General features: G+C 33.5%; 1 protein-coding gene across 1 annotated transcript; it reads right to left on the bottom strand.

Annotated features, from left to right (window-relative positions):
* Positions 1 to 4,224: 4,224 nt before the first annotated feature.
* LOC127704736 (NEDD8-conjugating enzyme Ubc12-like) lies at positions 4,225 to 8,356 on the bottom strand. Its single transcript, XM_052208945.1, has 2 exons — positions 8,121 to 8,356; positions 4,225 to 4,968 (listed from the first exon to the last, which is right to left on the bottom strand). The coding sequence occupies exons 1-2, from the start codon at positions 8,286 to 8,288 to the stop codon at positions 4,555 to 4,557; spliced, it is 582 nt and encodes a 193-aa protein (XP_052064905.1). The 5' UTR covers positions 8,289 to 8,356; the 3' UTR covers positions 4,225 to 4,554.
* Positions 8,357 to 13,524: the final 5,168 nt, after the last annotated feature.

Below are 13,524 nucleotides of genomic sequence, written 5' to 3'. Positions count from 1 at the left end.
GGGATTGATTTCAGGGGTTATGACCCTAGCCATTTGGAAACAGAGACCAAAAACAATACTTTTCTAATACTTTGTATACATTGATTATTTCTTGACCAATTTCAATGCGGTTTAATACATAGTCTTGAATTCTTGGGGTTCTTTAATATACAATATCTAACCGTGTATTTAGATTTTGGATTTTGGGCCCTGTTTTTGAATTGGTTCATTTTAAGGTCCAAAGGGTCCAAAATTGAATTTGTTTGATTGCAACAAAAATTGAATATATGAGGTTCTTTGATATGCTAAATCTAAACTTGTATTTAGATTTTTAATATTGGGCCCAGTTTTCAAATTGGTCCACATTAAGGTCCAATGGGTCCAAAATTAAACGTTGTTTGATTTTAACAAAATTGAATTCAAGGGGTTCTTTGATGTGCTGAATTTAAACATGTATTTAGATTTTGGATAATAGGTAAATGTCCAATTTCAATTTTTTAAGTTCTTAGACCACATTCATTCTGTGTCAGAAACTATGCTATGGCAAATATATAATCACAATCCAAATTCAGAGCTGTGTTGCACAATTAATAGAAATTATAAGCAGAGTCATAGTTAAAATAGATATAGCATCAAATCTAATTTCAGAGAAGAAATTATGTATAAATATAGTTTGAAATTAACTGTTCATTATTAGATATTTTAAATATAATGAATGGTAAGTTTTATAGATTTTTTAAAGACTTTGTATTCAGTTTTACATCTAAACCCTTCCGAATGAAAATTTCATATTTTTCTCTCAATTATAAAATGGTTAAGTAGAGCTGTAAATCTGTCATCTCATGCTGATAAAGGGACAGATAATATTACTTAACAGATGTTTAAAACAAAAAACTGAGTTTGTTAACATATAGAGATGATTATGTACAGTTTCTGATAGTACCACTCCAGGAAGGGCTGTATTAATGATGAATGATATTTTGGAAATTGTTTTTTTTCATTTTTTTTTGTATTTTTTGTTTTGAAGAACTTCGTGTTAGGTTTGTTTTTTATTCTGTATTAATTTATTTTCAAAATGCTATATACATATTTATAATATAAATAACATCATAATCATACTGATGAAGGATATCAGATCTTTATCCGAAATATTTATAGATACTTACATTTAATGTTTCCTTTTTCTTAATATTGGTGTTGTTTTGTACACTTTTTAGGCGATTATACATATATATTAAGCCTAAAAACTGTTCTTTGACAACATTTATTCTATGTCAGAAACCTACGATGTGTCAAATATTTAATCACAGTCCAATTTCAGAACTGTATCAATAACGTATGCAGTGTCCATACTTGCCCCAACTGCTCAGGGTTCGACCTCTGCAGTCTTATCAAGCTGCGCCCCGAGGAGCATTTCATTAGCCATGTCGGCCATGTTTGTCGGCAGGCGGGATCATCGGACACATTTTTTAAACTACATACCCTAATAGTGATTGTGGCCAAGTGTGGTTGATTAGTTGTCCTTGAACTAGCTGCCAGTAACTGCGAATACTCTCAGATCAGTACTTTGTGTCTTTTTTGTTGTTAGAGATGTATAAATACCCTGCCACGTCCGGTCTGTGTTTTTGTTATTTTTATCGATCTGAATAGTTAATATTAAAATAAGAAGATGTGGTATGATTGCCAGCGAGACAACTATAAGTCACCGTACGGCCTTCAACAATGAGTAAAACTCATACCGCATAGTCAGCTATAAAAGGCCATGACAAATGTAAAAAAATTCAAACGAGAGGCAGGACAGGTGTTTTGTGTAAAAAATAAAGGCAGAATGAGCAACTTTGCAAAAAAAAAAGGCAGGATGACAATATATGTAAAAAAAAGTCAGGATAAACTAATAAAAAAATGCAGGACCGAATAGAGTGAAAAATAAAAAGACAGGACAGAGATTACAAAAAAAAAAAAAAAATGCAGGACACAATTTTTCATCCTAGCCCCCCCCCTAAAAATCAAATGGTAGCTCCCTTATGTACAAAATAATGAACGAAAAACAAATATGATATACAGTAACAAACGACAACCATTGAATTACAGGCTCCTGACTTGGGACAGGCACATACAGAATGTGGCGGGGTTATATATGTCTATTTTGGTTCTACGAGGATTGGAAGGCAGAGAAAGAGGTCTCACCTCTGTCGTGTTTTCAATTTTAGCTCACCTGGACCTTTTCTCATCACTTGGCGTCCGTCGTCCGTCGTCTGTCTCATTGGCAATCATCCACATCTTCTTATTTTTATATTTATGTGTATAAAAATAAGAAGATGTGATATAATTGCCAATGAGACAACTCTCCACCAGAGACCAAATGACATAAGTTAACAGCTATAGGTTACCGTACGGTCTTCAACAATGAGTACATATAATAATTTATTAACCGACAGCACGACAGACCACCAACATCAGATTCCTCCGATAAACACGTACAGACAATGACAAAAACAACGAAGAACAAAATATCAATATTTTATTTTATAAAACATATGTTCACAAGTTACAAAACTAAGGACTAGAATATTCAAGCCTCGTATACGTGTAGGGTGAGTGCCATGCTCTCTGCGCGTAAAAGAACCCTTGCAACAACTCTCTGAGGGGTTCTTATGGGTGGCCTGCTGCAAAACAAAGTTTATGCCCCTATATATCCAACTTGTCCTCACTTTCTAGTGATTGTCCAAATTTTCCACCCCTCATCCCGGTCGACCTACTTTTACTTATGTATGGATTGTTAATGTGTTCTTGTCCTGAAAATGCATGAAATATTCGGCACTGGACGCACAACAAGCAACTTTTAATCAATCAATAATTATTTTGAGTTTATTTAAACAACGGATACCATACGTATACTTACCATCTCATGAAAGGAAATAAGTTTTATCCTAGTATACGTAATAGTTTCCTAACAACAGTGATTTAGATACTAGTATGTTATTCGCATATTTATAAAACATCAAACATTTTTCTGTACATTGTGAATGTCATTCGTGCTCTTACATTTGCTGCCTCTTTAAAACCATAAAGTTAAGTAATATTTGTACAGTTCGTTAGGGTTTACAAAAGAGCGTATTTTAATGAATTGAAAGCATGCAGAGACAAACACACCGTGTGAAAATAACTCTAGCAACCCACACTACCATTTAGGGTAATTCCATTGGGAACAAGAATGTGTCCATAGTACACGGATGCCCCACTCGCACTATCATTTTCTATGTTCATTGGACCGTGAAATTGGAAGTGAATGAACATGAGCACTAAGTTTCAAGTTGATTGGACTTCCACTTCATCAAAAACTACCTTGACCAAAAAATTTAACCTGAAGCGGGACAGACGGACGAACGGACGGACGAACAAACGGAAGCACAGACGGACAAACATAATGCCTCTAGGTGGGACATAAAAATAATGAAAGTGGGGATACAGGCAAGCGTTAAGAGTACAAAAATAAAACGAAACTACCTGTACCAATTATTTCAAAATACAAAAAAACATGAATTTGTGAAAGTTTGGAAACATGATCAGCTCTTGCCAACCCAAGGACAGATTACCATGTGTCTAACAATAACAGAAGCTCAAACACTCCGACCTGTTTTAATGGAAATCTCGTATATCAATTCTTGGCAAAACTGTGAGCTTTTTCTGGGTCACATGCAGCTGTTTGCCTTGTTCAATTTCTGTGCAAGAAATTATTTAGAACTGTACAAGAAAATGTAGAAATTACTTCAAATTATATCCCGGAAATTGTTTCATATATTTTAAATTTCCTGTTAATTGAATTTCTGTTTCCTTTTTTTGTTTCTTAAAGATTTCTATGAACAGTCATTAATCGTATTTCGTTCAGCTGTTGTGATAAGTGTTTTCCTGTTTTTGCAAGTGATTCTGGATTTCCGTATACAGAAATTAACATTGAAATTAAGTTAATTTTTAATTTTTTATTCTCACTTTTTCTCTCCGAAAAATTAGAACAGGTCTTTGTTAATATAGGTATTTAGTCAAATAATTATTTTAGCTCAAAACGTTTAAATACTATAAAGGAAACTATAGATTGATTGATACTTTGATGGTGGCTTAAAGTCAGTTATTGATTGATACTTTGATGGTGGCTTTAAAGTCATTTGAACAAACGAGTTTCTGGTAATTATAATGTTAAGGGATTATCGAACTAATTCATGCATATATATACTAAACTCCTCTGTGCATGCTTCATGTACTTTTATTGCGAATCCATAACGAATATTCGACATAAAGTATTTGATTGTATTTCGTTGATTGTTGATCGAAAACTTGGGCTGTAAATTAATTTTCGTGTTTTGGTGCCGAAGTTTACCGATCGTCACCTTGATAAAAGTGATGAAGGTTTCGATATGATTTCCGTTAGACAAACTTTACCACGGTGGACAACGCAAGGCAGTGAAGGGGGCTCACTCGTACGTTTTCCTGTTTTAATAAATGTCAAAACTGTTATACTTGTAAAGTATTTATTTTGTAAGGTTTGTATCAAATGGTCGCATTGTCCTCTAAATTAGTTTATAATCGTTTGCATAATTTCTTTTTCGGTGGTTCAGACTGACATTCATATGGGTTTAGATCGTCACAAAGTTTAGAATTCTCTACCCATCCATAATTTGGGTGGAAATAACAACCTTCCACTGTTCCTCCTTTCAGGGAACTCTGAACATTTTCTAAAAACTGGTTCTCTGTATCGCCATCTGCTAGTCTCAGTGAGTCTGTTGTGTTTGGTTGGTAGAATAGGTACAATAAGGCTTGGATACAGTCATCAAGTCCATTCACTGGTTTCCAGTCATCTAACATACTGACACAAACATTTGATATGAGATCATTGTCATCTGGTTCCAGTGTGTCGATATTTGGATGGTAAATCGGTGTAATACACTTAATATCTGGTTTGAGAATAGGGTAGAATAATTCAACTACGTCAAACTGAAAAAAAAAACCCAAAAATAAAACATTTGAATTACTCATTTATCAATGAACTTATGTATAAATGGATTAGTCAACACACGTATGTCAATTCCATTCCACATTTAATATGTATGGCTATAAAAGAGAGGCGAAAGGTATCAAAGGGACATCCAAACTCATAAGTCGAAAATTGACAACGCCCGACAGGGATAAAAAAAAGGAAAAAACCAACAGTCAAACAACAGTACACAAAACACATGTACAACATAGAAAACTAAAGACTGAGCAACACGAACCCCACTAAAAACTGGGGGTGATCTCAGGGGCTCCGGAAGGCCGGTAAGATTGGTAAAATAATTAGTCAGTATAACATTCTCTTTCACTCTTAGTAATTCGAGGTACTGGTAAAGAAAGTTCTTATATCGAAGAAGAATGATGAACTCACGTAGGTGTATAAAATATGAATACAACACTTTATAAATTTCATGCGTCTGAAGCGCTTTTCTGGATTTACCATCATCGGGAATTCGAACGCTCAATGCCAAATATTTGAAACCCAAGGATTATAAGAATCGAAACCGCGTTAAAGGGCTATACGACCAAAAAGGACATAAAAATAATAATAGGCAAATTCATCGAAAGTTAACTTTACCGGAGGGAGTTGAAACCATAGTTTCTTATGAGTTTCTAAATAAAGGTCAATCGTGTATTTAGATCGGTATAATTGCTGTTATTATGGGTGAAACTATTTTTAAAAGAATAAACCATCTTGTGACAATGGATAGAGGCATTTTGTTTTTTAAATAAAGTCAAAACCAAACAGAATGTCTTTAATAACAACAAATAAAGACGTCAAACTTGTTTATATATTTATTCACATTTCACGATGTAGTAATTAGTTATTTTGAACTTTTATAGTTTTGTTTTTGTTATTTGTGTCAGATTAATATAAAATGTATTTCCTTTTAAAACAATTTTGGTCTTTATATCTTTTTTTGTTTGACAAGTCGATCATTTATACACATATGCAACTAATTCCAAGTAAAAGTAACACAAAACAATGCCAGATTCGTTTTTTTTTTTTGGTTATCGAGACTCCAGTTCGTTGACATTATTTTGCATATCATGCTAAGTGGTATAGTGAAAATTGAAAATGATGAAAATACTTTATTTGGTTGATATTATAATGTCATATTCATTAAAATATGTCTATCCAAGTACTTTTGATCTAGGAACCTGCAGCATCAATAATAAATTCACATTTGTGGTTTTCTATCTACAACTAAAAGGAGTAAATGCATTTTGAATGCCTTTTTATTATGGCATATTTTGCTTTTTCGATATACTAAAAGTCGTGTTGCTCAAAGGTATAAAAACGTCTTATATTTAATGTATTAGATTGGCAATAGGAATTTTGTTGAGGTCCAGATGAAATTCATTTTTTTCAAATCAAATGGTCAAGCTTAGTAACAGTACGGAAACCATACTTTGATCAAATAATAATAAATTAATAAGAATTTTAGTAAACTTTCTGATGAAGACAAATACTTTATCTTATATAAACTGTTGAAGCATCCCAAGAAAGAGATCGATGCACAAATGAATAAAAGACTTAATTAGAAACTCTCCCCCTTTATAACATGAGACCGCCGCGGTGGTCTCGTGGTAGCGTGTTAAACGTGAGACTTTAAAGTTTGTATTTGCTGCTTCTCCGCTAAGGACGCGGCTTTAAGGAGTAAGAGCAAAGAGTGGTCAGCTGGGAGTGACAGTCAGAATAATGTGTCCGGGTAAGGTGACATGTCTTCCTGCGGACTGTTACCTTGTGAACTAGCACGTTAAAAATCCGACTCAGCGTGAGTCTTGCACAAAGCAGGGCTTATATTCATATTACATTAACATGTTCTCGTCCTGAATATGCATATAAAGTTGCCGCTGGACGTTAAGCAGCCATCCATCCATCCATCCTTTATAACAAGAAATTATGTGTTCAAAGTAATAAATCCATATTGCTGTTTTGTGTTATTTTTTTTTTTCATTTTCCAGTTTATCATATGTATAGTTCTTCAGTATGTTATAATCATTGAAATCATGTTTAGGATTGTATGTTTTGCCTTTTAGTGACAATTAAAATTGTAATTATTCTGTTCTGATTAGGACACTTTGATGCCATTTTTTGTATTAGTTGATAAAGCTTTTTGAAAATTCTTTTATATCCGAAAAGCGCTTACACGTTTAGGATATATCTCTGTCAAGCTGCTGACCGGAAATTAAGTCATTTTGTTCAGTTGTACTGAAGAAATATGTGACGAAAATATTAAGTTCGTTCAACATATTGAAAAATTCGAAGTATAGGAAAGACAGAAATAAGGTGTCCGACAGATTCGAAAAGTGCAAAAATGTTATTACTCATCGCCTTCAAGCGTCTGAGCAAATATAATAAATCATGTTTTCAATTAGTACATGCGAAAATTGCAACAAAAAGATTTGTTGGAAGAACGGACGACAAAGTTATTGCAATATAGCCCTATATATACTCCTAGAATGGTGCATAAAACGCCACGAAACTAAAGGAAAAATAACAACTATAAACTGAACAACACAAACTCAACCCAAAATAGGATTGATCTCGGATACACATGACTCTGAGGGATAGCAGTTACTGATCTGACTAGTGACACCAGTTGTGTTATACTCTTAAAAATTCCATTAATGACCGATAATAACTTGAATGCATCAAACAAACTTCCATCGATGACCGATAACTTGAATTCATCATACAAAATTCCGTCGATGACCGATAACTTGAACTCATCACACAAAAGCGGAATATACAACAGATCTTGTCTTAATTACTCCAAGACATAACCGAATTACAGTTACCATCGGTACATGTCAATTCTAGAACACTAAAACAGCGTTCCCAATCAGGAAAATTCAGAGTTATTGATTACAAATTTTCGAGTGATGAAAACGAGGAAATATCAGTCAATAATAAAGAAAGGGACCCATGCCAGTTCTATTTCTCATAGTCTCTCCACAATTTCACCACCATTTTTTCAAATGGCCCTACTTACACAATTCCCCTTTTTCCTAAATATTTATGGTCTGGTATTTGACGCATGGTCTAATAACCGTGCAATTTCAAAAATGGTTTATCATAACAATATTACCTTAAATTTGAATTTTCCGCCTTTATAAGGTCCATCAGATGGGCTCACTTCTATGACAAATTTCGATATATCACAAGAATCCCACTCACAAATTCTCGCCTGTCCATCAGAAAGTTTTTCTATATTGTTAATTAAATGATAGAAGTCTTTAGTTAAACGTCTATTCATTATCAATAAAATATTCAATCAATATTGGCATGTTCTACAATGTGTGAATGGTAAATATGATCAATAAATGTGTAAAACCCATGTGATTATGATATACATAGTTGTTTTGATACTATATTTAGACTTGACGACAGTGTAGACCCGGGTATATTTAAATCAAAAGCATGTTAAATTTCACAAAAGTGTGTAAAATATTAATTTGTGAGCGTGGCGGGCAATATAGATGATCATAGATATCGTCTTTTGAAAATGAGCTAACAACATGTCAGTTGTGCAAATTCAAAAAAGGATGAAAGAGACTGAGCAAAATCAAAGGCATTATATATTTGGAAAAGACTATAGATTCCGATTAATTGTCTGTAGCTTGCTTAACGTCCAGTGGCAAATATATCATGCATATTCAGGCAGGACGAAAACAAATTAACAATTAGTACAATAGCCGGTATCTCGACCGGGCTGAAGGGCTGAAAATTTGGACTGCCACTGGGAAATTAGTGAGGGTATGTTGGATAGGGGCATATACTTTGACTTGTAAGAGGCTACCTAGCAACTCCTCAGAGAATTGAACGTCCGTCGATCGGGACCCGGAGGGCGTGGCACTCACCATACACGAAGCATTGGATTTAACGTCTCTCATGATTCCGACCGGCCGTGGCGACCATTTTTTTACATTCCGCATAGCCAAACAGGAAAGTTACGCATGGCTTTAACAAATAAATTAAAACCTAGATATACGACACGCCTCTAATTCCCTTTCAAAGACAAAATCACTTGCTAGTGCATGCTGACTAAACTCGAGAAGCTCCATAGAGCCATATTCGCGCACCTGTCAAAATTATCTTATTTTGATATTTTTTTTTAGATTGTTGTTTACTTTAATGTCATAGGAGCCTGTACTGCCCACCTGTCGCTAATGTTTCCTCTTTTATAAGATGGAAGATAATAGCCAAAATATGGATAAAAATCATCCTTAAAGGGCGATAACTAATATGAGGAGAATATTGAGAATGTCAGAGATAAATGAAATTTTGTAGATCTTATCTTGCTGAGCACTTTTGCTGTTACAGTTTCTCTCAATCAAGTTAACAAGTAATTGCTAAAATCGCAAATGTTGGGAACATTCTTATTTAAGGGCAAAATCTCTTATATTGGCTTTGATAAATATCTTTTTATATTCATTTTCGCTGTTTCCAGTTTCTCTCAGTTTATTATAGTTTTCAAGAAACTAGCCCAAAATTGGTGCTCAAGGGCAATAACTAAGGAGTTAAAATTCGTTTTCCCTAAATGCTATTTCTTGATCTTGAAGAAGCTCCTGTTTAATTTTCATAACATACCATGAAGGTTTAACAAAGTTATTGATGACTGGGAAACTTGAAGCATTAAACTGTATATAAAGGTGAACTGGGGAAAGGGTTCATTTATCAGTAAAATGGACAAAGATTTCAAAATTTGCTCTGGATACGTTTTTTTATCCGACAGAAAAAACATCCAAAGTTCCTAAAATTCAATGAAGGTTTGACAAAAATGTTGAGTTATGAAAAACTTTTACCTATGACTGTTTCTTAATGCTAACTGGGTCTAAATACAATTGCAACCTTTTCTTCCATTCAGTTGTTCATATCATAAATGTATGATGACTCGTTTTGAAGCTGAGACATTTTTGCAGATGTGGTAAAAGATTTTAGGATATCAAGTCACGGTGGCTAAATTAATCAGGGCAGGAAAAAGAGAGACAAAATATACCAAAGGGATATTCAAACTCATAAGTCGTAAACAAACTGATAATGTCATTGCAAAAAGCAAACAACAGTGCACACGCTGAAATGTCTCGCCTTCTTCACTGACCATTGATTTTATGTTGATAGTCCTAAATATAAAGCTTTACTAAAGGTGTAATACCACCATTGATTTTCCCCTATTAGTCTTTGTTAAATTTGCACTTTTCAAAAAATTGTGCAGAATTTATCTTTGTTTCAAATAAAGAAATACTTGGCATGAGTAAAGTTTTATCCTGTCCAGTACTATAGAAAAAATTTCACATAACATTTCATTGCATATAAGAAAATAACCATCACTGGAAGTTAACCAATCAAATTTTCCCCCTTTTTTAACCTGTGTACAAGCTTTAGTAACCATGTAACCTCAAGTTTCCAAAATATTCTATAGAAACCCCAAATAAAGAAATAATGGTGCTTTGAAATACCTAAGATATATGTTTATGACTCAGAAATGTTTTACTGCAATGAAATGTAGGATCAATTACCTACAACTGTCAAATTCAAGGGAATATTTTTTTTCGACCTATTTTCGTATGCAACCGGATGTGACGTACTATGATTTGGTGGTATTACACCTAAAAGTATCACATAAACTTAACATGATCCAAGAAAATGAGGTCAAGGTCAGATAAACCAAACCGGAAATACATGTACACCTTACAATCATTCAATTCACCAAATATAGTTGACCTATTGCTTATAGTTTCTAAGAAAGAGACTTAAACAGGAAAACTAAACATTGACCAATGAACCATGAAAATAAGGTTAAGGTCAGATGAACCATGCCAGACAGACATGTACACCTTACAATCAATCTATGCATTAAATACTACAATCAATCTATGCATTAGATATAGTTGACCTACTGCTTATAGTATCTAAGAAACAAACTTAACCATGAAAACTTAACATTGACCAATGAACCATGAAAATGAGGTCAAGGTCAGATGATACCTGCCAGACAGACATATACACCTTACAATCATTCCATACAACAAATATAGTTGACCTATCAGTTATAGTTTAAGAAAAACTGACCAAAACATCAAAACTAAACACTGAGCAATGAACCGTGAAAATGAGGTCAAGGTCAAGTAAAACCTGCCAGATTGACATGTACATTGTAAAATATTACCATACACCAAATATAGTTAACCTATTGCATATAGTATTAGAAAAAAAGACCAAAACACAAAAACTTAACTTTAACCACTGAACCATGAAAATGAGGTCAAGGTCAGATGACACCTGCCAGTTTGACATGTACACTTTACAATCATTCCATACAGTAATTATAGAAGACCTATTGCTTATAGTATCTGATATATGGACTTGACCACGAAAACTTAACCTTGTTCACTGATCCATGAAATGAGGTCGAGGTCAGATGAAAACTGTCTGACGGGCATGAGGACCTTGCAAGGTACGCATATATTAAATATAGTTATCCTATTACTCATAATATGAGAGAAATTAACATTACAAACTTTTTTTTCAAGTAGTCACTGAACCATGAAAATGAGGTCAAGGACAATGGACATATGACAGACGGAAACTTCATAACATAAGGCATCTATATACAAAGTATGAAGCATCCAGGTCTTCCACCTTGGAAAATATAAAGCTTATAATAAGTTAGCTAACGCTGTCGCCACCAGATCACTATCCCTATGTCGAGCTTTCTGCGACAAAAGTCGCAGGCTCGACAAAAACGATGAAAAGACAAACTGCACAAATTTGGAAACCCTCAAAAGGCCCTGTGTGATGGCTTTAGCAAGTAAAAAATCTGTATTTTCACAGTTAAATTATCTGCAAAATTAATTTAGTTCTTTACAAACAATAAATAAATCATTTTTACATCTTTAATGTGTGTTCAACTGCTCTTAAAAAACACACATGGTTAGGGTCAGTCAATTATCCAAAATAGCATCATGTCCAATATCATTGCATGGAGATTTTTAATTTGAATATTTTAATTGTATTCCTTATTTCTAGGCGTATTAGAGAAATTGAACCAACTGCAGTCTATTGATCGATCAGTAAATACTAATAAACTGCTTCGTTGAGCACAGCTGGATACGCCCGCAGAGGTCCAACCCTGAACAGTTGGGGCAAAAATGGACACTATATTCAAGCTTGATACAGGTCTGAATTTGGATTGTAATTAAATATTTGACATATTATAGGTTTCTGAATAAATGTAGTCAAAGAACTTGAAATTGGTTACAGGAATTGAATTATTTCTTGCAGTTGTGCAATACACTGTGCTGTTGCGCAATACTTAGTAAATCTGTTGTCAGACTATAAACAAATAAAGTTCAATTTCTTCTTAATGTCATATTTGAAATTATGAAAATCAATAGGGAGATTACATCAATAGCTATAAATAATTCACCAAAGTTTCATGAGAACTGCTGAAAGCATTTTTGAGTTATTGTCCAAAAACTGGAAAATCCCCCCTTTTTAATGAATAAAACCCCATAACTCAGAAATGTAAAATCTAAAATTTATAAAATTCTAAAGAGAGCTTACATGAACAGATATAAACAATTCACCAAAGTTTCATGAGAACTGCTGAAAGCATTTTTTAGTTATTGTCCGAAAACTATAAAATCATCCTTTTTTTATGAATAAAACCCTGTAACTCGGAAACGTAATATCTAAAATTTTTAAAAATTGAAAGGAAGCTCATGTCAATAGATATAAACAATTCACCAAAATTTCTTGCAAGTTGGTGAAAGCATTCTTGAGTTAATGTCGGAAAACTGGAAAATCCCCCCTTTTTTAATGAATAAAACCCTAAAACTCGGAAACGGTAAATCTGAAATTTATAAAACTCGAAAAGGAGCTCACGTCAATAGATATAAACAATTCACCAAAGTTTCATGCATATTGGTTAAATCTTTTTTGAGTTTATGTCCGACATGTTGACGACGGACGGACAGACAGACGGACGGACAGACGTTCAACGTCATACCATAATACATCCCGTAAAAGGGCGTATAAAAATAAAAATTAAAATGTTTTGCAAATTTTTATATTGATACCGTCTTGAGTATAAAGCTTTTGTCCTAGTTTCATAGGTTTGACAAGGTTATTGATGTCTAAATATACTTTAACCACAGACTGAACCTAAATGTTGATAATTCCTACAGAATGCAGGCTTCCTATGTCTTGCCTCCAAGACAAAATGTCACAGGCCTGTCTTTAAGAAACATCACCAAAGAAGTAAGTTTGTTGGAGACCATATTTAGCCCTGAAAATTAAATCCATTGTTTCCAGAATGAAATTTGACAAAAAAACTTTGATTTCAACTAAATTTAGGCCTATGAAATATAGAAAGCAGGCTTAAATTGAAATTTATATTGATAATTTAGTAATTTTAGGCATGAATGATGTAGTGGAAATGAAATGCAGAATAAAATTATATCTAAGTTAAAAGGATAATAGAATTAAAT

Source organism: Mytilus californianus, unplaced genomic scaffold (assembly GCF_021869535.1).
Source record: "Mytilus californianus isolate M0D057914Y unplaced genomic scaffold, xbMytCali1.0.p SCAF_6, whole genome shotgun sequence".
NCBI lineage: Eukaryota > Metazoa > Mollusca > Bivalvia > Mytilida > Mytilidae > Mytilus > Mytilus californianus.
This window is presented reverse-complemented; position numbering and strand designations above follow the sequence as displayed.